Raw genomic sequence first — 26,659 nt, forward strand, 5'->3', positions numbered from 1 at the left:
ATTGTTTTACTTGCATCTTTTTGACATATCCGACCGAACTACAAACTTTCCAGTGATATCTGTGAGAAAGGGATATTCACTCGACAAGCTCGCTCATCTACGCTGCCGCGCGCTCAATCCACTCAGTGTGCTTTGCTTACCAGCTGGTGCAAATCAGCTATACAGGCATTAATACTGAATGTTTTATATTCATTGCATACGTATACTTCGTAGACATCTTTAATCTCTAATAACCCCATTGTGCTGTCTGTTGTCAGTGTTTCTTTGTCTGAATATGGCACTTATCACATGCTGTGTGGTATTGGCGTTTGGTATCGGGGCATTTTAACGAGTACAAGTACAGGAGCTCAGTATCGGGCCCGATACCGTGCATCCCTAATTTAAGGGTTTGAGGATTAGACGTTGATGAAATATGCACCTGATTCGGATCTAATTTGTTTTCCCTCCCTCGTCATGTCTCTGTGCGGTGAGAGTTTATTTATGAGAAAACAGGGCTGCGTTGTTAGGGAAGTGATGTTTATTTTGCCCCCCCTCCCCTCTTTGGTGACTTGTTCATGTTAGATGTAACCACTGATGTAATTTTCCATAAAGTACAGTCCATGTGATCTGGGCTTGTCCTTGTGTCTTCCTGAAGGTCAAAAGACCAGTTATGACGATATAGTGAGAGAACAAACAAGCCCTTTCCTTCCACTTTAGGAATATACTTAATTCTCCGTGACTGATTGATTGCACCCGAAGCTCAGTTTGATTTCACACCCGTGTTCCTACAGCCCTTGTTTTTCTCTTAGACGACATAATAGATGTTACCATCAGTTCATTGAGGGGATTTGCCACCCGTCTTTCCATCTTCTGCTGATCTGCAGTCTGCTGTTGCTGGTCTCCACTAGCTGGTTGTGTGTGCAGGCATCTCTCCAGTCTACATGTGGATCCAGGAGTCTGCAGGCTGGTTAGATGGTTGTCACGTACCCAGCAAACATCACAGAGTTGTATTGTCTGCTTTTTATCTTTAAGAATTGAATAATTTAGTGATATTGCATGAGTTGAAGTACATTTACATTTGGCAGATGGTTTTATCCAAAGCGACATGCGTTGCATTAAAAGTAAACATTTTATCATGCATTTCCTGGGAATCGAACCATGATTTTGATAGTGCCATGATCTGCTGATTGAGCTACAATAATACAGATATTTTTATCTAATATATTTTTAAATCATGTTTTATGTTCTGCAGTATTTTTTTTACTTTTTGGGGCGTGACATGTCTACAATCTATCAGTGTATGTCGCAGTAATTGTTTTTGTTGTAAATTCAACCCCAAAAAGTTTTGGTTGTTACATAATCATATAATTTCTTTTTTGGGATAATCTACTGTAAATGTGAAAGAAAGGGAGCAGATTCTAATGCAGTTCACCTTGTGACATTGAAGAACTACCAAAGACACTTTTGTCATAAGTCATAAGCTAAAATTTCATTTTATACACGCACACTCTCAACAGTGATCTGACATTGATTTGTTTGATGAATCCCAGAGAAATGACTTTCGCTCCCCGGCTCTTTGCTTGTTGGGTGTGTCATCTGTAATATGTCACCTGACAAGCAATTTCAAATATTTGTAAAGCTGAAACAATCCAGAAGATCACGATCAGATTTTTTACAAAGTGTAGAACATCCCTCTAGTTTGGAGTCAAGAGATTTATAATACACTTGCCAGCATAGAATTGAAGTGCTAAATTGTAATATTTTTCATAATTATTTGCGTCTAATTTACAGTTTGTTCTTCGCAAAACTAATTTAAAGCGGAAATCGCATCATATGACCCCTTTAAGAGTCAACCATGCCTACCTAAATGGCTCGTTCGAACACGTCCCCACATGTCTACGTCACGATGTGGGAAGATTTGCATAACGCCACCCAAATGTTCACGCAAAGAAAGAAGGCGTAACCTTTATTCTCGCTGTAGTATTGTTGCGGCCGCCATGTCGTGAAGACGCGGTGTGTTTCGTTGTGAAAGCGAAACTACTTTGTTTGGCCTTCCAAAAGAGGATGATATCCGCTTCGTCATGCCTAGAGCTGATCCGTGCTGGTCGCTGAGGAAATACATCAACTTGTAGCCCGCAGTGTGAAACTACTTGCCTTCCAAGAGAGGACACGACTAGAAATCAGTGGTTAAGTTGTATTTACAATACTGTTCCAGAACAGTTCAACCCAAATATTCAGATGTGTGCAGCACATTTTATGGAGAACTGTTTCCTGGGAGATTAGACTACAGAGCCAGTAGCAACTTTTGACGCAACGCGTAAAAAGACCGTATAAGTCATTATAATCCGTAATGATGTCCCCACTGGATGCAACAAATGCCTCGTTTATAATGGGTTTTAATGTTTTTGTCTCGTCGCTCCGGCCGGACAGGGCATCACAGTATGGTCAGAGGCGTAACATTTCCGTTACACGCTTGAGGTATTCGGCCAATCACAGTGCACTGGATAGCTGGCCAATCAGAGCACACCTTGCTTTTCAGACCGATGTGCTTTGTAAAAATCTACGCGTTTCAGAAAGGCGGGGCATAGAGGAGAAACAATAATGTACAGTATGTGGAAAATGTGTTTTTTGAACCTTAAACTGCATAAACATTTCATTACACGAAATACACAATAATGTTATTTTTAGCAGCATTATATGACCCCTTTAATATAACTTATACAATTTGATTTATATTTAATTGATTTGTTTATTATTTTTAAAATCCATATATTTAAATTTATATTATAATTAAAATAAATAATATAATCAAAGTATAGTTTTTGTACCAGAATTTCTCTGTACCTTTTCTTCTAGCTTCTGCAGTTATCGTGCTTGGATGGACTGGATTTGGATCTGTACTGGATCTGTATAACACAACAATGTTACCTGCCATTTCAGTTTCTGTTTATAGGGTGATAAATTAATATTTGAACCAAAGGTCTGTCTCTCGTTTTGTTGATCATTTGGGATCTTCATGTGGCTCTTCATTCACTGAAAGGTTTATGTGTCTGAAGCACCTGCTGTAATCAGAATGATATCATGGCGGCCCAGACGTGCGCTGGCTCAAGTCGACTTACTGACTTCAGAATGGTTTCCAGGAAGGACTGGCCATTTCAGGCTGAACTTGAGCTCTCAAATCTGTTTGGAAAGTGGAACCATTCTGATTGAAAGCGGGTCAGCCGCTGGGGTTAATTTATAGCCATGGCGTTTATGTGGCTGTTTCGCCATAAATCTTCTAGTTCCACAAGAGCCTAATGACTTTACCAGAGTCCTTGCTTTTCATGTATATCTCTAAATAAATACATGTGAAATTAGGTCTTTACAAACTTTATTATGAGATTAAGTCATCGTCTGTTAATTATTTTTGTTCGGTTTGCACCCTCACTGTTGAATTTTCCTTTAGGACCTTCAGGGCTTCTCTTGAAAGGTTTCCCAAAATAACAAGAAATGGGGTGCACCTTTCATCCAGCTACTACGAAAATAGAGAAGGACGTCATCCTTCCCGTTTACCTGAGTTGTCCTGTCACTGTTGAAGGCTTTTACATGTTTCATTGCTCACCAGTCAGCATGTTCCATAGGGGGTAGGACTTCTTTCCTCTAATATGTCTACTCAAATCTGATCAGCAACTTCAAGACCTCACAACAAATTATCCTTCCTAAGCCAAGACCTTCTCTTTCCCAACTCTGTTCTTTCGCTCAGGGGCACATCTTGGACTATAGACATAGCACACCACCCTATTGCCAACACTAGGCTTGTGCAAATGTAGAACCTGGCGTGTCTGGGATTTCTGTCTTGCTGAATTAGAGCTGTTGTTCACTGTTAGGGACCCTTGCCATATCCAAACACCTTGAGGTGCTTGAGTCATAGCAAAGCTGGTGCACCTTCAAAGCTGGTTATTCATGTTTTCATCGTCAGCTCAGAGACACCGATATTGGATGGTAACATCACAGGACGTCTGCTGTCCACCTTTAGTTTTTGTCATGGGGCTTTGTTGTCAACATTGTTCACCAGAACGAATTTTGAAAATTGAGAATTTCATGGTAGATTATACAACCATTGACAACAGGGATGCTTTGACTCTTTAGTTTACTAAACTGCATTTAGGTCAAAAAGGATTGCATGTGTTTTACAAATGAGCTAAAGCGATTGTGACAAGATAAATTCATTCTGACACAAGAGGACTTTAGGGAAGCTTCTTTAAACAATGCAGAATCTTGGGACCGTTTCAACCGTCAGAAGTCTTCAGCATTTTCAGTGGATGATGCCTTGACCAGATGTATTCAGATGTGTTTGGAGGTTAGCACTCAAGTGGTTTCAGGGACGGGGTCAAATTGAAGATTTGGCTCCTTTTCTGTTTGGATTAGAGTTGAATTGGCTACAAAACGCAGGAACTTGAATTGGAATGAACAGAATTTAAATTAGCTTGATTACATTTAGAGAAATTCAGGTAATTTCATTTTGGGCCTGCTTTATAAATGTATTAAATATTATATATGAATTAAATATTATATTTTTTATTATTAATTTATTAAATTTGTATTTTATTTTATTATTTTATAAAAATTCTAATAAATAAAATTATTAAAATTGTATAATTTTAATAAATTTCTGTTGGTGACATTTCAAAACATATCTTTTTATTTGTCTGTAAGGCCTAGAGCTGTAAGACCTTTTTGAACTTGAAACTTTCAGACAGAGGATTCAGTCAAAGTTTGTCTTGACATACCTTCATTTTCTAGTTAGAAATGGCACTAATTTTAGTTACTGTTTATGGGTTTATTTAAATTTTACTTCATTTTAATTTTAGAAATCAAAGTAATTCTATTATTCTAAATTCAAATTTGAGCTGCGATTCTGAATTCTATTCTATCTTTTAATCCTCAATTCAAAGTCAGTTTAAATTCAGAAATGATGGATTTTAAATACCAGCATTCCCCCTTTTGTAAGCCTGCTATTGAAGACGTATTGCATCAGAACCAATAATGTAGCCACAGATAATAAACCGTTTTTTTTTTTTTCTTCTTTCAACAGTTTAGTGACGCACCGGTTCCCCATGAAGTCATGGCGATGCATTACAGCTGTATTTTATTTAGCTGTCATCGACAGGTTTAAATTATATAATGCAAAAATAATCATTTTTCAGCCTGTGCATGGCATCATACTTGGGCCACCTGCTTTAGAATTAAATGACATTTGAACTGAAGATAAAGATGTTGACGCTATGAGATCATGTCTGACACTTTGTTATTCAGAGTACCTTAACGCTTCTGTATTGCATTTGTAGCCCTCTTTGAGGTTTTTACCCCCACACACCTCACAGATGAAAGTAATCTGCATAGAAATACTTTGTGGCAGCCAGATTGTGTTACAGTAGTAGCTGTGCTAATAGTGACTGTCTCTTTTTCAATGTCTTTCGTCATAGATATTGTGCAGATACACATTAGTGATCTGACAGTGAAGGACTATTTACACAGGCTCACAGACAAGCCTTGGCAGCATAGAGTGCCAGTTGGTTAAAGATGAAATGGTAGGATATCTTTTTCAACAAATGATAGAGTCCTCACTTACATCATCTGTTTGGTAGACCACCTTACGTCAAAGTGCTACCTGATCAGTGACACTGACACAGGATTTTGTAGTGATTACTTGTACTTTTTATGTTGTTTTTACTATTTATACTCGGGTACTAGTATGATTTTTCAAAACTATCTTTTGTCAGTTCACTTTAAGAAATTAATTCAGGTAATTTTTTATTTATTCTGTTTTCCAGATATAGATCTAAAATTACACTTATTTTATTTAAGAATACCAATGTGTTTTTTTCCCCACAATCACAAATATACCTTGTTTCCAGACAGACATCTATACCTATACATTTTCTTTTTTTGAGAAATACATCTGTAAAACTAAATGATAACTGGCTCTGCTTGTAAGTAAACCATGTGGTCAACTGTCACATGGTACATATAAATGCTTTTTTTCTTGGAATTTGAAAAACTGTCAAGATTGTAATCATACGTAAACACAATATACTTATTGCAAAAAGGACTTTAACACAACATTTACCAGGTTGTGTAATCATTGTGCTTTTGTGCCCCAAGAGAAATCCACTGTTGACGTTAATTGTCACACAAAATGATCTAATATTCACTCTATTGCTCAATTCAATGACATCTTAGAATCTGAGTCTCCTGCTCTCTGCTCTTGCCTTGCGCCACTTCAGCAGTAGTAATAAGAAGTATGCAGCCCTCAGTGAATAAGGAACTTTGTATTATATTGCTGGTGGTTTTGTTGTAATTAATCAGTAGAAAGCAAAGACTGATGTTCAAGGAGTTTCACAATAGCGTTTCAGAGTCGGTCATGCCTTCAACTTCTACAGAAAGTCTAAAGTCTTTTTTTTTTTTTATCCCCAGAAATTAGGACATTTTACTCTTTCTTTGTGTAATTTAAAGTAATAAAGGTAAAGACTCGGACCACTGAACACCTAATTTAGGCAGCTCTTAAATTTCCCCCTCCCTCCATCTCTCATGGTGTCTCTCTCTCTTGGAAAGACCACAGAAGAGCTGTGCTGCTACTGCTCACATCTACCGTTCTGTGCCTCGTCTTTGGACGGGTGTCTCTACAGGCAGCCTGCTGCAGCTTTACCTCATTTATTATTCCAGCTGTGCTTTTATTAGTGATGTCAAGCTTCTCTGAGTCGCTCACAGAGTCATCCTTCTTTTTATAGTCTTATACTTTAGTATCCAGAAGACTGGCTATTCATTTTTTTGTTTGTTTAAATTATACTTTGTTATAATTAAGGGTGCGAAAGTTTTGTTGACAAGTCCAAAAATTGGTTAATTTGGTTGGTTTGAAAGTTTTAAACTTGAAATTAAACTAGAGTTTAGAGTTTGGAGTTCATCAAATGAAAAATACTTTTGAATTGTGATTTCTTTTTTGCTTTTGTAGTTATTGGTTAAGACCCCCATAAATATTAATTTCTTCAATTGAATTTGAAAAACTAGACTGATTTCATCCACTAATTTGTATTTTCATATATCAGAGTCCAGGTGCCTAAAGTCAAAAAATGGAAAGCAACGTCGACTTCCCCCGGGATGCTTACGGTAGACCCTGCACAAGTCAAAATATTACTTGTCTATGTTCTCACGGTACTGAGAGAATTCGGTGTTTTGAATTCGGGTCTGGAGTGAAGGTACACAGAGTTCCTCAAGAATCATTGTCTTTCATCTAGTCTGGAAGCTTCCTGGAGGATTAAAATCACCAGACTCTTGCATATACATCTTATGATACAACAGATAACAATTGTGAAAACAAAATCGCTTGCCAAAAAAGATTATAGGGATTGGGGAAACATAAAAATTGGTGAATGATCAAGGGTTTTGAGCCAGTCATGATGAATGAAAATCATATATCAGAAGTTTAAACGTTTCCAGTGTTTTAGGCATGATGATCAAAACCAAACAATGTGTTTTAGCAGAGTATCAGAGGTAACAGTTGTAAAGGCACAACCATATTCTAGAAAAAGGGGGCAGGGAACAACAGCAACATTTAAAGAGACATGCACACAAACAGCGGGTTTCTGCTTCCACTCAAAATAGGCATTTTCAAAATGATATAATAATTGATCTGTGGGGTATTCTGGGGACACCGGAGACTTATAATACATATTGTAAAAAGGCACATAATCGGTCTCTTTTAAAGACAAGTTGCCCAACATAGATTTTTTTTTTCTGCAAAGTAACTAACCATACACTGTCTCAGTCTTGGGCTGGTCTAGTGATTTAAAATGCTTTCCCTCCCATTGCTGAGCCCTGATACTGTTACCATAGCAACAGAGTGGCAGAAGTGTGCGGAGAGGAACAGAGGTGCCATGCTGGAAGGAGTGGGAGGGGTTAGCAGCTTGAGAAGTTGTTTCTTGATGGTTGTTCTTCCCAAGGGAAGGAAACAGCTTTGTGATAATCATCTTGTCAACTTGGCATTGCAGTGAGCAGCGAGACCTCTTGGGGTGGGAATTTGTTTTGTGCAACCCGAAAGTATACGCACACAATAGAAGTATATATGTATATGTGTGTGTACTATATATATGTATAAGTATATATGTATACTTTAATATTGCATTTCTCCCTCATTGTGTGTGTGTGTGTGTATTCACAGCATAGGACTAAGTGTCACCCACTGTGCTGTGCTGAGAACAGTTTCTACTTCCTTTACTTTGTAAGGCTTTGTCCTGGTATCACACACAAAATCAGGTTTGTTAGATAGATATCCATCTTCAAACCAAATGAGAATGCTGACTTATCCCTGGAAAACCACTGCCTTTTCAACACACCAACATTTGCGTGCTTTTCCTCTCTTCCTGACTGTTTCTGATTTTGTAAATCTGCTTGTTTTGAAGGTGTTTTTGTAATTGTATTCAATTTTGTGGATCCCAATTTAGTTATGGTCTGAGTGAGTTTGGGTTTTGTCTGACCTCGGGCGGCGCTGCTCGTTCTTCGCCGCCTCGGGGATCTTGTGTTATCGGGTTCAGACCTCAGGTATGCACCCTGGGTTATGCTCCTCTGAAAGATAGATAGCACACACTTAGAGGGAACTCAGGAAGTTTTGCTGGGGAAAAAGACAATCCACACATTATCAGCTTGAGTTTCCAAAAGATGGACTGCCAAAATGCTTGTGTCACTAACAATTTCTGCCCTTCCATCTGATACGTTCGGCCCGTTTGGAGACAGCCGAAGTGTCTCTGTTATTCATTATGTTCATCAGTGCTTCAGAGACATAGCCAGGTTTATTTTATTGAAGGATAGTGCAAAACTGAAAAATTAGATCTTTCTGGCTCTGTACCAAACCTTGAACGTTTTGCTCTTCTAGTGTCTAGAAGATATTTTCTAATATGGGATCCTAACTGAAAAGTGACTTGGGCTAACATAAACACTTCGTATTTGTACTTATTTTGTCTGAGAACCATTGTGCCTTTGTAATTAGAAAAATCTGTTTTCTGTCAATACAATTACATTTCTGCCATTGTTTAAAATGCTGAGCTAGAGCAGTGCATTGAGGCTGCCTTATCTGTGATTATACATGCCTTAGATCAAGTGTCTTATGAGGCAGCATAACTTTTTCTGCCTACTGTTTGGAACAACCTTTGCATTGTGAGCTTGCCAAAGATGCCTGAAAATGCTGTCTGGATAGGCAGTTCAACTGGTGAGACACTCTCTCGCTCTGTAGTCTTTCTGGAGCCCTTGTGTCTGTAGACAGAGTTGGGGTGAGGCCTGTTACAGTATGGGTGAATTTAAATATAGACGTTTCCACAAAGACAAATATAGACCCCCACCGTACAGTAGGCTAACACACAGGGAGAAAATGGACCACAGGAGACTGGTGTGTTTCTTACAGAAACATAACTCCTCAGCAGGGCCCATTTTCCTCCTAAAAATGAATCAGCTGCCATTTTACTGGTCTTGTAAGACAAATTCATCAACGTTAGCAGCATATTTAAATGTCAGACTTCTTAGTTCATTGAGTTTGTGCTTCATTGTCTATAAATATGATTCAAAATATACTGGCTCGAGGACCTTTCCCGATTCCACCCACCTCTCTCTCCCACTTCGCTTCCTGTCAGCTCTAAACTATCCTATCACAAAGGCAAAAATGCCAAAAAAATAAATCTTTAAAAAAAAAAGATAATTTAAAGTCATTGTTGTGTAAAGCATCAAATAGGCATTACAAAAAGTAGCTTCAGCAAGAAATATTTTGTTTGATTCAACATAAAATGTAATGGTTCACCCAATTCATTTAAAACGCAGTTTAAGAAATGAAATGTTTCCGAGTGTGTTGCTCGGAGACTAACAGTTCTGTTCTGTCTTTATATTTTCGTTGGCAAAATTTAGCAAAACGGGCAACATAGTGTCTAAAAGGACACAATTTTTTTTATTGATGTGAAATGGTTTTGATTCAAATAGTCTGTAGTTAAAAACTGAATTCGAACAACTGTAATTGGTAGAGCACATTTGTAAATATATATTCTCTGTGTTTTCAACCGACTTTTTCCTAAATAGTTGAATATAAAAAAAGCATATTTCATACGTGTTGATGTTGTAGTAAATTGTCGTACACATATTAAATTACTGTAAAAGCAGGGAGGATAAGGGTGAGCACTGTTTCACAGCATATCTGATCTTTGAAGTTAAAATGGGAGATGGCAAGGCTTTGAAGTGTATGTCAGGTTTAAGAGTAGGAGTTTGATGAGTCAGGCTTTAAGTCCTCATAAATTACATGTAAACACTGGTGCTTTTTTCATTTTCCTTTCTTCCCCTTTGTAGGTCAGGGTACCGAAGTGCTGTTACCCTTTCCTGTAATAAATGCTTTGAGGGGAGGAGGCCAGACATAGTGCTTGAAATCATGAGGCATATATATGCATGTGTGTATGTTCATACTCAGGAACTGACCTTTTGTTCATTGACTACAAATACTCCATTACTCATACTCTTTCTTGCTTTCCAAGAAGGCGAAGTGCTGTTACCCTTTCCTGTAATAAATGCTTTGAGGGGAGGAGGCCAGACATAGTGCTTGAAATCATGAGGCATATATATGCATGTGTGTATGTTCATACTCAGGAACTGACCTTTTTGTTCATTGACTACAAATACTCCATTACTCATACTCTTTCTTGCTTTCCAAGAAGACTAGGATCAACCCTTTCTCTTACATCTCTCCCCAATTGGCTACAAAAACAGAGCTTATCCTCACACTGCTCACAGGTCTGACAATGGTTGACTGTCTGATGGTTCAGTATCTCTTATTGACTTACTGTACTCCGGGTAGACTCACCATTTTCTTTCTCTTATTATCGGTGCTGTGATACCATGATCTGTTCTCGGCTTCTGCCACTAATTCCTCTGCACAGCTCGGAGCCTTTATTTACGAACCAAATAGCAAATTCAATATCCAATAGCAAATTCTCTTGGTTTTTAGCATTTGTTTCATCCATGTAAGGAATATTTTTGGCATTTCATGGGGTGCCAGTGCCTGTATTAAGTGTACTGTGAGTCACTTAGGATTAAAGCATTTAACTTGTAATTTATTTGATCTTATAATGATCCAAAAGCACATATTTGAATTAGATATGGCTTGGGTCTATATAAAGATCTATTCTTACATTTCAGAGTTGATCTTTAAAATCACAAATTTATTAACACTGTTAATATCTTGCTGGATCTGTCCACTGCTTTTGACACGGTTAACCACCAGATCCTCCTGTCAACCCTATTGGCAAAGGGCATCTCAGGAACCACACTCCAGTAGTTTGAGTCTTACTTCTCAGGTAGGTCCTTCAAGATATCTTGGAGAGGTGAGGTGTCCAAGTCGCACTGTGTTTTCAACCGACTTTTTCCTAAATAGTTGAATATAAAAAAAGCATATTTCATACGTGTTGATGTTGTAGTAAATTGTCGTACACATATTAAATTACTGTAAAAGCAGGGAGGATAAGGGTGAGCACTGTTTCACAGCATATCTGATCTTTGAAGTTAAAATGGGAGATGGCAAGGCTTTGAAGTGTATGTCAGGTTTAAGAGTAGGAGTTTGATGAGTCAGGCTTTAAGTCCTCATAAATTACATGTAAACACTGGTGCTTTTTTCATTTTCCTTTCTTCCCCTTTGTAGGTCAGGGTACCGAAGTGCTGTTACCCTTTCCTGTAATAAATGCTTTGAGGGGAGGAGGCCAGACATAGTGCTTGAAATCATGAGGCATATATATGCATGTGTGTATGTTCATACTCAGGAACTGACCTTTTGTTCATTGACTACAAATACTCCATTACTCATACTCTTTCTTGCTTTCCAAGAAGGCTAGGATCAACCCTTTCTCTTACATCTCTCCCCAATTGGCTACAAAAACAGAGCTTATCCTCACACTGCTCACAGGTCTGACAATGGTTGACTGTCTGATGGTTCAGTATCTCTTATTGACTTACTGTACTCCGGGTAGACTCACCATTTTCTTTCTCTTATTATCGGTGCTGTGATACCATGATCTGTTCTCGGCTTCTGCCACTAATTCCTCTGCACAGCTCGGAGCCTTTATTTACGAACCAAATAGCAAATTCAATATCCAATAGCAAATTCTCTTGGTTTTTAGCATTTGTTTCATCCATGTAAGGAATATTTTTGGCATTTCATGGGGTGCCAGTGCCTGTATTAAGTGTACTGTGAGTCACTTAGGATTAAAGCATTTAACTTGTAATTTATTTGATCTTATAATGATCCAAAAGCACATATTTGAATTAGATATGGCTTGGGTCTATATAAAGATCTATTCTTACATTTCAGAGTTGATCTTTAAAATCACAAATTTATTAACACTGTTAATATCTTGCTGGATCTGTCCACTGCTTTTGACACGGTTAACCACCAGATCCTCCTGTCAACCCTATTGGCAAATGGCATCTCAGGAACTGCACTTCAGTGGTTTGAGTCTTAGCTCTCAGATAGGTCCTTGGAGAGTTGAGGTGTCCAAGTCACAACATCTAACTACTGGGGTGCCTCAGGGCTCAGTTCTTGGACCACTTCTCTTCTCTGTCTACATGGCATCACTAGGTTCTGTCATTCAGAAACATGGCTTTTCATATCACAGCTATGCTGATGACACTCAACTCTACCTCTCATTCCATCCTGATGATCCGATGATAGCTGCTCAAATCTCAGCTTGTCTAACAGACGTTTCTTGCTGGATGAAGGACCATCAGCTTCAACTCAACCTTGCCAAGACAGAACTGCTTGTGGTTCCATCAAATCCATTTCATCACAATTTCACCATCCAGTTAGGCACATCAACCATAACTCCTTCAAAACAGCCAGAAACCTTGGAGTTATGATTGATAATCAGCTGACTTTCTCAGACCACATTGCTAAAACTGCCCGGTCCTGCAGATTTGCTTTATTCAACATCAAGAAGATCAGGCCCTTTCTTTCGGAACATGCTTCACAACTCCTTGTTCAAGCTCTTGTTCTGTCCAGGCTGGACTATTGCAATGCTCTCTCTTGGCAGGTCTTCCAGCCAGTTCTATCAAACCTTTACAACAGAACGCGGCAGCAAGATAAATTTTTAACGAGCCGAAAAGAATGCACATCACACCTCTGTTTATCAGTTTGCATTGGCTACCAATAGCTGCTCGCATAAAATTCAAAGCATTAATGTTTGCCTACAAAACCACCACTGGCTCTGTGCCCCTTTACCTAAATTCATTACTTCAGAGTCTAGAAGCTTGCGTTCTGCAAGTGAACGGCGCTGTATTGTGCCATCCCAAAGAGGCAAAAAATCACTTTCTCTGACTTTTAAATTAAATGTTCCCTCCTGGTGGAATGACCTGTCCTTAGAATCATCTTCAAGAATCGGCTAAAAACACATCTCTTTATAAAAAAAAATTAAAACATTTTTTTTTTAACTTTTAGACTTGCACTCTATTTATTTACTAATTGCTTGTTTTCTTAAAAAAAAAAAAAAAAAAAAACTAACACTTGCTTCTCTAATCTTTTTGCATTCTATCTGTTTGTTTTCTTTTTATTCATTATACAATTATAATTCTGACTTCTGATTAACAAAAGCAAAAAAGGCCTCTAACACTAGCTTGCTCTATTCTTTTTCTATTCTCAGTTTTATTTTTATTTATTATGATTAAAAAAAAACCTTGCTACATGTACTGCATTAAGCTAACTGAGACTTGTTATAGCACTTGCATATCATTGCTCTTTTGTTGATTTTGATTGCTTCCATTGTCCTCATTTGTAAGTCGCTTTGGATAAAAGCGTCTGCTAAATGTAAATGTAATGTACATGTAAATATAATCCTAAACAAATTTCTAAATAACATTTATACTGTGTAATATGGTGTTGCAATGCCCTGAATTCACCTGTAGCATTTATTTTAGTGTATTTACTTAATATTTTATTTTTTATGTATAATTTATATATATTTTTTAGTATCTTTATTTATTTATTTTATTATTGCTAATTTATTGGGTACTGGCCATGATATAACTATATAATATATGATGATTATATAAAAATTAGTTTATTTTTCATGCATCCCTAGCACTAGTTAATCAACAAACAACATGGACCTTTTTAAAACACTGAGATTTTGGTTTAAAATTTAGTTGTAATTTTATTCCTATAGCTCAAACTATAGAGAATGGCACTAGCAATGACAAAGTCATAGGTTTGATTCCTAGGAAAAGCAAGAGAACGGATTAAACAAGCAAACAAAAAATAGCTACAATTGGGTTGACAGTTAAGCGCCCGTTTAATTCCTGTTGGTCCAACAGCAGCATGGCACTAGCAAAGAACTGATATTAAAAAAAGATACTTTGAATGCAACATAAGTCACTTTCTGCCAAATGCATATATGTAAATATGTAAAGGTTTGCTCAACAGTATTTACCACTTAAGATCCTTCTCCCAGGCACAGATGTATATTTCTTGATTTCTAGAATGCCTTGTGCGGTTTAAAACGGACACCTCATATATTTTCATTCAGTATTGACATGTCGGTCTTGCTCCAGTTAAGACAGGATGCTTTTCCAGTAACGCGTGTCGGAAAGTATTTCCATCTGAGTCCTCTAACCCTCGCTTACCTGCCGCTCTGCTGATGTGATACAGGCCAATGATCGCTCACGTGTCTCTGTATTCAGGGAGTGGTGTGTGTATTATAGATACCTTTTTAAATGTTTGTTGGTATTTGTATGATTGCTGTCACTGTGGTTGAGAATGTGACAGGAATTTCTCTTATTGGTTTATGATATAGTTGCACATATGATTTTATATTCATGAAAGTGGGATGTGAAAAATCTGTATGTCACCGTGAGTGATATCTTCATCTCCCTCTCTCTCTTCCTCAGTGTTTGCTGTCTCAGCCAAAGTTCTGGGCAGTGGAAGTGACATCACTGTGCCTGAGGACTAAGCTGGAGAGAGGAAGCTCACGGAGAGTTGAACGTGCCATGATGCAAACACAGGTAAAGTACAGCGCAGAACACACATGTTGGTCAAAAGTGACCGTACAAACATTTATAATATTCCTAAAGAAAAATGGAATTTATATTTCAAATAAATGTTGTTCTTTTGAATGTTCTGTTCATCGAAAATGCTGAAAAAAAATGTATCCGTTTTCACAAAAATATTATGCAGCCTAACTGTTTTCAGCATTTATAATAAGAAATGTTTCCTGAGCACCAAATCAGCATGTTAGAATGATTTTGGAAATGAAATGATTGTGACGCCTAAGTAGTAATGCTTCTGAAAATTCACAGGAATAAATTACATTTTAAAATCTATTACAATATTCACACAATTTGCAAATAAATGCAGCCTTAAATGATGAACAAATCTTACCAACCACTTCTGAATGGTAGTGTAAACGGTTTCATTCTAAGAGCCAGAGACGAAGTAGTCATTGTTTTAGTCTGAGGCAGTAAGGAGTGTACATTCTTCTATTGAATATGAGCTGCAAAGGTAGTGATGGCTTCATTCAGTATGTTGATTCATACATTTACTGGCTTCAGTTGAAGGATTCCAAAATTTTACAGCACCCAGAGAAATGAGATCCCAGATTTCCTCCTGTTGTTTTTGTTGCATTTGTGTGTGGGCAAGAGAAATGGACAGATAAGCCTGAGGGAGGAGGATGCTTTAGCTTCCCTTTGGCTGCTTCCTGTTTCCTCTGTCATTTGTCATGACCGTTTGTGTCCTTGTTTTACTGAGGAAAAGCCAGAACAGTAAAACCAGAGAAGTGATATGTTCTGTGTGTGTGTGTGTGTGTGTGTGGGGTGGGGGGGCAGCCTGGCTCTTCCTGTCCTTCTGATTTAATTTAATGGCTTCCAATGTCTTTCTGAGGAGTAGAAATACTTTTTTGACAGAAACTGGTTGATTTGTCCATTATTACAGTTTTTTTTACTTTATTGTTTTATATATTTACTGTAATTTGTTCATTGTAGGACAATAAATGCAGCCTTAAATGATGAACAAATCTTACCAACCACTTCTGAATGGTAGTGTAAACGGTTTCATTCTAAGAGCCAGAGACGAAGTAGTCATTGTTTTAGTCTGAGGCAGTAAGGAGTGTACATTCTTCTATTGAATATGAGCTGCAAAGGTAGTGATGGCTTCATTCAGTATGTTGATTCATACATTTACTGGCTTCAGTTGAAGGATTCCAAAATTTTACAGCACCCAGAGAAATGAGATCCCAGATTTCCTCCTGTTGTTTTTGTTGCATTTGTGTGTGGGCAAGAGAAATGGACAGATAAGCCTGAGGGAGGAGGATGCTTTAGCTTCCCTTTGGCTGCTTCCTGTTTCCTCTGTCATTTGTCATGACCGTTTGTGTCCTTGTTTTACTGAGGAAAAGCCAGAACAGTAAAACCAGAGAAGTGATATGTTCTGTGTGTGTGTGTGTGTGTGTGTGTGGGGTGGGGGGGCAGCCTGGCTCTTCCTGTCCTTCTGATTTAATTTAATGGCTTCCAATGTCTTTCTGAGGAGTAGAAATACTTTTTTGACAGAAACTGGTTGATTTGTCCATTATTACAGTTTTTTTACTTTATTGTTTTATATATTTACTGTAATTTGTTCATTGTAGGACTGTGAATATAAATCCGTCTCACCACACAGACATTATATGGATGTTCTGCTCTGAAAGTGGTTTACTGCTAAGGTTATGGTTTAAGTTATAGAGTCATCAGTCATATTTGAATGGCAAGGTTTCTTAAATGGTCATAAATTAAAATCTAGTCTAGCGAAAAATCTATATGTCTGTCTAAATACTGTAGTGAGAGACATTATTATTATTATTATTATTATTATTATTACCAAAATTAAATTATAATAATGCATTATTAATTTATCCATTTATTATCATTAAACACCAAAATATAATAGAATTATTATAAATTTTATCCATTACTATTTTTTATTATTATTATTGTTACTAAAATGTCATTAGTATAATACATTATTTTGCTGTTTATTTTTCAATTTATCTTTAAACACCCAAATATAATAGAATTATTATTATTAATTTATCCATTATTTTAATTACTATTTATTATTATTATTAACAACTCTGGTAGGAAACACCAAATTATATTAATTATCATACTTTTTTCAATCCATTATTATTGTTGTTTGTTGTAGTAGTAGTAGTAGTACTAGTAGTGGGAGAAAAGTGAGTAAAAATATCAATGTAGTCTAGTGAGAAACCCTACATTTTATTTTTTTTATTTTATTGTTATCACTGTCTGCTGCTAACAAATCATAGATAAAGGAGTGTTGCAGTAGTTAAACTTTGTCCATTTGCTGTGTCTGATGATGACATCCCTCTTTTTGAGCTCAAGTGACGCCCATAGACGCGGCCGTAACATTGAAGGTGATCATCAGTTAAGAGCCTATAGAGCTGAAGGGTGAGATCAGACACTCTCTGTATGAACTTACGACTGATGGAAGGTCATTATTGAGCAGAGTTTGCTGTGACACATTGCTCTCTTTCTTTGATTGCTTTCTTCCTTCCTTTAAGTTTTAAGTGTTTGCCTAGTGGAGCTGCTCTCTGACATCCCAAAACTCAATGTGACAGATCGTTGGGGGAGCCGGACTCTAGGAGGCCACCCTGAGGGGCAAGTTTGAGTCCGACAGGAGATCACAGCAAGTCACACATACACCTGTCCATCAAGGGGTTAGAGAAACATGAAGCGCCCAGCAAATCCCACTGCTGACACCGGTGAGTTCAGTCACCCTGAGAGCGATCCCGGCTGAGCAGAGCCCCGGAGCGATCACGAGAGTGACAGCACACTCTCAGATGAGTGAAGAAGGACGAAACACTTTAACAAAGTTAAAAAGATGAGAGGGAGAGAGGAAGGTCAGGTAACACTTTGTGGAAGTACAAACCCACACATATAGTTTATATACCTCTCTTTTCTCAAAAGTTTGCATGCCCTTTTGCCAAATATGGAATGTGTTTAGCACTTTCTTAAGAGTGATTTCAATTTTAAAAATAAGATCATATAATTTTTTCAGTACTGCCCTAAAGAAGCTATATAACAAAGATGCATATATTCTACAAGACAAAATAACTTGATTTGTACAAATTGCCTTCTACAAAAGTTATCTTTACATATATTTTGTTCTATTCTATTGTGTGTTGCCTTTTCAGTCATTTTGTTTTGATTCTGTTAAAACTGTAAATGGTGGACTGGAAATATGGCCACCCTTAGAAAGGTGGTGTTTGAGTAAAAGAATAGAAAAAGAGAATAGAGACAAAGCCCATGACTTTAGGCCAACTAACTGGGGGAAAAAATAATCAGATGACTATTTTATTTTATTATTATTTTTTTATTTTCTTACCAGGTCATCAAACTTGACAGTCAATATAAGATTTTCATGTCTATAGTTTGTCTAATTTAATAACTAACATAAAATGTGTTACTATGTAATTTGTTAGTAGTTGGAAATAAAAAAATGAATTTGTGGCTTGCTCCTGATCATGGTCAAGATCTTGTGAGCTGATTGTATTAATTTTGAGGGGGGGAAAAAAGTTCAGAATTTTCAGGGGGAAAAAAGGTGATGGTGTGCTAGAGAGTTTGACTAAGAAATTCATTAATAGATAAAAGCTAATTTTATGCCAAGTTTAGCAGTTTGGATTCTTTTAAAGGGGTAGTTCACCCAAAAATACAAATGTTGTCATTAATTACTCAGCCTCTTGTTGTTCCAAACCCCGAGATATAGATGAGATATTTTTGATGAAATCCAAGAGCTTTCTGACCTTACAGCAACACAACCAACACATTTAAGGCTCAGAAAGGTACAGTAGCAAGGACATTGTTGAAATAGTCCATGTGGCATCAGTAGTTCACCGGAATTTGTAAAATTCTTGAATAAAGTCATTATTTTTGCTTTATTTGTGCTCCAAAAGTATTTTCGTAGCTTATAACTTTACAGTTGATCCACTGACTATTTTAACGAAGTTCTTACTTCCTTTCTGGGTCTTGAACGTGTCGGTTACGTTGCTGTCTATGCGGGGTCAGAAAGCTCTTGGATTTAAAAAATATCTTAATTTGTGTTCCGAAGATAAACAATGGTCTTACGGGTTTGGAACAACATGAGGGTGAGTAATTAATGACAGAATTGTCATTTTTGGGTGAACTATCCCTTTAATGACATGAATCATTTATTGTCTGCAGACACAAGCCTCCTTTAATGGCAGAAGTTCTAGTTCTTGATTGGGTGAATTCCAGGAACATACTGAATATTTTTACACAATCATTCATAAATACTCATCAACTTCACATTTGATGTAATCAATTTAGAACGATTTTTGTTTTGTCTTCAATATTATTCTCTTTCCATCCTGAACAGTCGTGACATTTTGTGAATATCGCACACACAGACTGTTATCTCCTCCGTCTCACTGCGGTTTGAGTTTCACAGTGGTACTTGACAAACTTAATTTCCTCTGCCTCCTCTGGCCTTTCGTCTGAGATCAAGAGCGCAGAGTATGTATTCAGAAATGGCAGAAAGGCACTTTGCCTGTGTGCTTGGCATTTTTCTCACAGTTTAGAGCAGCTAGTATCTAGGCCACGGAGTGGGCCAGGACTTCAGAAAACTTTTTATTCCTTTTGTATATTCAGAATGGCAGAGTCTGGTGCATTGTTGGATTAGAGGCGCTCTTTGTGACTGCACAATTTGCCTGTGCGGAGCTTACACCACGCGCTATCGACTGCCAACTTCTTATTTTTCATTTAGGACTCCGATCAGGCCCTGGAGGAAGTCAATTTCTCTGAACGTAAAATTCAATTTCCGTGCTTAATCAATAATATCGCTGAAATAGAAGTTGGCAGCTTGGGTCATGGCAACTTTGGAAAAAAGAGACTCGAGCGCATGTTACTTGAGGTATTTTTGGAGCAGAAACACAGTTTTTTTTGTTGAAGTAATTCACTGGAAGAATTGATTTTTTTTTAATTGATTTTTTTTTTTTTTTTTTTACAACAGATGCACACTGCAGTGAATGTATGAAAAGCGACTCTGACTAGACACAAGGGCTGGGTAAAAAAATATTTACCCAAAATAACATTGAAGGGCACCTCCCATTCAACATATCGCAATAAGCATTTTGTGCTTTGGTACTTTTAATATGAAACAAAGTCTCAGATTTAAAATTTTGTCCATTGTAATGCAGTATTCAAACAATAAATGCTGTTTAATGTGGAGTGACAGATCGCTGTTGCGCCTCAGTTCAACAGACGCAGCAGCACGTAGCGCATGTGAACTAATCTTCTCCAAATTAATACTAGTTTCAGCACAAAATAAACATGATTAAACATCCGAAGGTAATTTGAAAGAAAGAGTACAACTTTACAATCTGTATTCTGTCTTGTGTAATCGTTCAATCAGTGTTTCAAGGACAAAGACGTCAGTAAAACAGCTTCTAAACAATGTCACGTAACATCACATTTAGAACAAACCTCAGAAAAAAACATATTTGGTGACCATAAGCTTATTAGTCAGCTAGAAAAATAAACTGTAGAGAGGGGCATTTTGCTAAATATATGCACCATATAATATATTCATTATCATTTTTACTGTTCTTCAATGTTTAATTTATATTTTATGACCTTCAATATTATAGTAATGTAGTACCAACTGACTCATGTATATTTTACAGCATTAGTTACGAATTATTTTCCTTGAAAATTTGGCATGTGTACCTGTCTGATATATATATATCCAAAAATAATCAATATTGAATCGAATCGAATCAAGCTATCTCATGCTACTGCAACAAAATTACCCAACTGTATAATCAAAAATACACAGAGTGAGCAAAACTTTGTTTAATTACCATTATAACTAGCTATCTCACAATGTTTACATATGAATAAAAGCCTACATTAAAATCTGTCATATAAATTGGTCTTTTCATTAGAAATTAGCCTGCTGATTGCCACCATTGATGGACAATTTTTTTTTAATAATATTAAAAATATCTGAATGACAGTATATTCTGCAGTTCTTCCCTGCTGTACCGAATGTCTATACTTTTCTAAGTATCATATCGAAGTAAGAAATTCAAATATTGTGACAATTAATTTTGTAAGGTGCCACAAATTTGTTAAAATTTCCAAAGGGTGCTGCGACTAAAGAAAGGTTGGGAAACACTGGTCTAGATTGCATTTGAATTGCTGTGAATCGATTTTGACTTTCTATAGGGGTTTTTCTTTTCCGCCTCTCTTCAAGTATGCCGAGTCATGACGTATGCTCAGTGATGTCATTTCCTTCCACCGCTGTATTTGGCTCTTGGAGTTCCTCCATGGAAAGGTTTACGTGTAATTCAAACTAAACGGCCAAATTGTCAACTGTGGGGGAGTTTGCTTTGCCCCATTTTGTCAACGGCTTGAGCAGAAAGAGCTAAAGTGTACCTTTTTTTTTTAGTCGTTGTTTAGTCATTTTTTAGTTTTCTGTCATTTAAAATTAATTATAAACCTATTAGATATAGATATCTATACCTACCGTGGCGAGTCGGCTGCCTCCCCCCTAATTATCATCATCACCCCGTCCCTTAATCGCCGCCCTTCGCCAGGCTCCCGACAGGAGTGGGTGTGCGAGATAGGAGGGGCGCAGAATCATCCAGGTCTGGCGGCGTGTGATGTGGCACACCTGAAACGAATGGAGCCTCAGCACCGCCGCTGTTAAAATGCCGAGCGTGCCTCTCCTCGAGAGACCGGTCTCTTCCCCGTGCATGCACACTGGTGTTCTTGTGGGTCCAGGAAGGGCGTTGAGGGATCGAGTGCCGCTGAAGTGACAAGCTGCCGGACCCGTGGTCCGGACGTAATACCGCACCCGTGAAACGGCTGTCGGGCCAGGATGCCGGGCTGTTTAATCTCCTGGAAGTGCTGTGGGCCAAGGAGGACGAAGCCACTAGATGAAGCTGCCACCCCTCGTGCCCCGGGCCCGAGAGGGGAGCGCGTGCGGCCGCCGGACTCCGCCTCTTACTTGGACCCTTCCTTCCCGAACACTGCCCCACCTTCACGAACCCTTCAGCACGACGAGGACACCAGATCCCCTGTTTATTTTGAACACTCTTTCCCTTTGGACACTTTTATTCCCTGTTTTGGATATTTTTCTGTTATTTTCTGTTAATAAAAGCCTCTCCGAGGCCTGACGCCACACCCACTGTGTCTGTCGTTTGTTTCTCCCACCACACTACATCCACAGTTTCAGTGGCTTGTTCCAGTCTCTCTAACTCTTAGTTATTACTGTGTGTTTCAGTTTTTGGGCACTGTTTGCGTGCGGTGCGTTACTTTAGTTTTTTCCATTACCTTTCCATGCCAGCACCCACTGACAACTGATTAAAGGTCTTAAAGCTCCTCTAAGATGTTTTTAGTTGTTTGTTCTTTCTTTAAAGGGGTGGTTGATTGCGATTTCACTTTTTTAACGTTAGTGTGTAATGTTGCTGTTTGAGCATAAACAATATCTTCAAAGCTGAAAGTTCAATGCAAACGGAGATATCATCTTTTAAAATTCTGGCATTTTAATGCCTACAAAAATGGCTGGTAGGGACTATAAAAAGTTACTTCCTGGGTTCGTGACGTAACAAACCCAGATAAACCCCGCCCTCGGGAAAAGGCTCTCTCTCTCTCTCTCTCTCTCTCTCTCTCTCTCTCTCTCACAGCTCCGCTCCAACAATGACATGTTACAATTATACACTTATTTTCACATAGCTATGAGAAGCGTTAAACATAGATGTGCGTGCAGTTGCCGTACTGTATTAAAGCTTTAATCAGGATAAAACCGTATATTAAAAGCTAACATAAGCGGTAGCATTTACAAATAACAACATATCTAAAAGTATAACAACAAGCAAAAAACATAGGCCTACCATTTAAAAGCCATGTTTGCTCAGGTTCTGCACAATCCTCTTCAATAATATCCTCTGCTTCTCAATCGGGCTCAAACTGATAAGCCATATTAACAACGCCGTTGTTTACAATACAACCGGAGCACATGCCGTTGAGGTGAGGGCGGGACGTTTAGATGCGCACTAGAGGCGGTTTAGCCAATTGCCTATTTCTGAGGACGGGGCTTCATAAAAACAGGAAATGATCAGTTTGTTTCTCAGAGAAGGGACAGAGCGGTGTGGAATAAAGGTAAATTATGTGAAAAATAATTAGTTTTTTTAAAAACGAAGCATTAACACACGTTAGACTGCACCCCATAAACACAATCAAGCCTAGAAAAAAAACAGTGAACCACCCCTTTAATAAAAGGAATGCGTATACTGGGTACACCTTAAAAGCACAATCTAAAATGTATCATTTAATTTATATGTAACATATTTTATTAATGTTTTATATCTTATATATAAAAACTCATTGACTCACAACAGTAGAATAAAATAAATAATCATTATTTAATTTGAGAGAAATATTTAAAATATTTGAATTTTCAAAGATTTATATCGTTCAAAAGTAGATTGTGATGCACTTTCTAATAGACATCTCAGTGATGTGCGTATTTACTGTGCAGCCATGGTGTCCTTCCACATCAGAATTCATTTCTCAACTGCTCCCTCAACCCTTCCTGATCAGTAGATTAGCATTTATATATGCGAGGCATTTTCCAGCCCTGGAAATGCTAAAGAAGTAATTAGTTATCTGCTACCCACAGACGAGCTTTGCCATCCTCCATAGAAACTGATCGTATCTACTCAGTCTGAAGTTTTATTTCCAGATGATTTCCTAAGTGAACCCCCAACTGGAGCTGGAAAATTGCATCTTTATTGCATTTTGTCGTCAGTTTACGAAATGCATTTTCTGGAATATGTAACTTTCTTTACTTTTGCTTGATTCTGAAATGTTCTGGAACTCAAATGTTGCAGACATCAGTTCCACATGAAGTTATTTACAGGATCCTGGGGGAGATATTGAAGCTGGTCCAGTATGGCACAGTTTTCCTGTCTTCGGTTCATATTGACGCTGTTTGCAGTCCATATTTTCATAATAATTGACAGCTGGGGGTATCAATCAAAGATTTGTAGGGTAATGACCAAAGACAGCATTCTGTGTACGATCATTTTCAGTCTGTTATTCTGCAGACAAGGATGCTTCTAATTTGCATTTGCGGCCTTTTTTGCATGTACACAGCTGCAATGTGTTATTGTGTTCTATCTTATTGCTTTTTGAAATATTGAAATATGGTTTGTGAACAGAATGAGTGTTGATCTTCTCACTAGAGTCTCAAACAGCAGGCCCGCACATGCTTTAACTGGGTTTACGCAGCAGTCAAACCCTGTAGCGTTTCTCTGTGGGAAGCAGAGATGCATGTCTTTCAAAAAATTTGAATAAACATTTTGGCATATGCTGGCAGATCTATTAGTTATTGCCATAATTTGTGATTTGATTTCTTTTTTTTTTTTTTTTTTTTTTTCTAGATCACTTTTTGCCATCTTGTTATTGATTGGGAAGTATATTTAGGTCTGTGGTGAGCAGTAAATCAAAGCTTAATGAGTCACTGGAATAGTTTTTAAATTGTTTTCCCCACAATGCGTCTTAATTGCTTAGGGGTGTTTTTAACATTCTCACATATCACACTAAACATTAAGCACATTCAAAATGCTCTTTATATTAATATCTTTGTGTTCAAAGAATGTCTGTAATACCTGGAGAGAGATATGTTAACATCTGTCTTAAAGGCAGCTGCTCGGCTGTTGGGGGACCCTCTGGAAGTTCATGATTTGAAATCCTACTCAGTTCTATGAACTACCTTGTTTTCTTGTAGCAAACTCTGAGGAAAATCTGTGTTATTTCAACATAGAAGAGAAAAATGTCATTAGTAAAACCAGCAATGGTAGAAAATGAGCCTGGAAGTGTTTTAAACGTAATTTTGTTCTCTTTCAGACCTTGGTGGATTTCTTTAGTGAGAGGAACTGTCCCGTCATTGAGAGACTCAAGATGTTCTACACCTGTCGGGCACCTCCTCTTTGGGATCTACAGGTGAACTGAATTCCTGTTTTGTTTATATAAAACTTCATTTTTTTTTCAAAATGGTCATGCTTTAGAAATGTCCATTATGTTTTACATACCCTTTTATAGCATGTTTTATAGCATATAACACACATTTACAAACTGTACCATTTATCTGAATGGGGGCTTTCCATAAACCTCCTTTTTTTAAATGCACAAATTTGTTAAAATAATTGTATTCTATTTATATTTTTATATATAATATATATTTTTAGATTTACCGTTATTTATGAGACTGTTCTTTTTGAGGATGACACAAAAGTCAGTCAAAATACAATAATGTATTAAATGCCGACCAAGATAGAAGTTCCTGTGATGAACATACAAAATATGTATAATCAGTCTCTCAAAATAATAAATATACAAAATTTCCAGTGCTAAAATAGGAAGATATCCTTCCTGAGCTCTGGAGAGCTTAATAAAAAGACTGTACAAATGAAAACATGAATGAATGAATGTGAATGATTAAACAAAACTGTGTGTAGTTGAGCGTTTGTGTGTGTGCTTAAAAGTGCATAATAGAATTTTGGTCTGAGAACCCATTTTACCCTTGATTGAGCCCCCCTAATTTTCTCATCTTTATTATGTCTGAATTTATTCCCATGTAGGGAATAATTCACATATTATAAAGCCAGATTACCTGAGTTAATTTGAAAAACGGAAATGATTGACTCATTTGTTGGTGCCTAAATTGATTTGCTTGCATATTTTCTCTCATTACCAGACGCGCAAGTGCATTGAGCTAATCACCTCAAATGAGCGTGGGCAGCCGTTATTTATCTATCTACTTCTCAGAAACCCATTTCAGTAAACACAACAGCTGGGTTATACAGCCAGTGTCGTGTCAATAAGAGCTTTGGCAGATCGAATATGAAATTAATTTCCCCTACATGGCGAGGGCATCCAGGGATATGAGACGTTGAGTTCATTTTGACAGTGTTTGTCAGGTAATAGAGCAGCCTGTAACTCTCCGTTCCTGCCTGATTGGGCAATAATGCAACTAATGAAAAGCAAACAAATGTTTTCTGAAGAGAGAGGTTGTTAAACAAGTGAATAAATCTAAAGAGTGAAACAAAACAATGTATGGAGGAGAATGGCAAATTGTAACAGGCCAGCATGGATTGAAGGGTTTTGAAAGAAAAGGAATGAAATGACTCAATAGAAAACGAGAGTGAGTTGGGTGGAGGGAGAGATGGATAGATGAAAAGAAGGGAGGGCTGATGTGATCAGTCCTGTGGATGACATTGCTCGCGCTCTGTGTAATAACAGTGAACCGCAATAAAGCTGGAATTGAAGTCGCTTCTATTGCTGGCAGGGGAATAGAATGCTGCAAAACTGCAAGCAAGCGAGAGAGAGAGACGAGAGCAGCATGCAGCCAGAGAAAAGTGTGTGTGTGTCAGGGGTATAGAGACGGCAGAGTGTTGGAGGGCATAACGGTTTTTTTTTTGGGAACAAATTTCAGAAATTGTTGGATTTGCTATCAGACTGAATCATTTTGGCATGTGTATGAATCAGGAAAGTGTTCACTGTGGCAGTTTTGTTGGAGATGAAATGAATGAGGAAATGAAAAGACAGAAAGGTTGCACAA

General features: G+C 37.6%; 1 protein-coding gene across 1 annotated transcript in view; it reads left to right on the top strand.

Annotated features, from left to right (window-relative positions):
- The window catches only part of ttc27 (tetratricopeptide repeat domain 27), a 100,346-nt gene that overhangs the window by 42,903 nt on the left and 30,784 nt on the right, over window positions 1-26,659 (top strand). Inside the window, exons 10-11 of the mRNA XM_016269793.1 lie at window positions 14,914-15,027; window positions 24,946-25,041. Coding sequence (XP_016125279.1) covers window positions 14,914-15,027; window positions 24,946-25,041 — 210 coding nt within the window. The remainder of the gene's footprint in view (window positions 1-14,913; window positions 15,028-24,945; window positions 25,042-26,659) is intronic.

Source organism: Sinocyclocheilus grahami, unplaced genomic scaffold (genome assembly GCF_001515645.1).
Source record: "Sinocyclocheilus grahami isolate Dianchi unplaced genomic scaffold, SAMN03320097.WGS_v1.1 scaffold54.1, whole genome shotgun sequence".
NCBI classification, from domain to species: domain Eukaryota; kingdom Metazoa; phylum Chordata; class Actinopteri; order Cypriniformes; family Cyprinidae; genus Sinocyclocheilus; species Sinocyclocheilus grahami.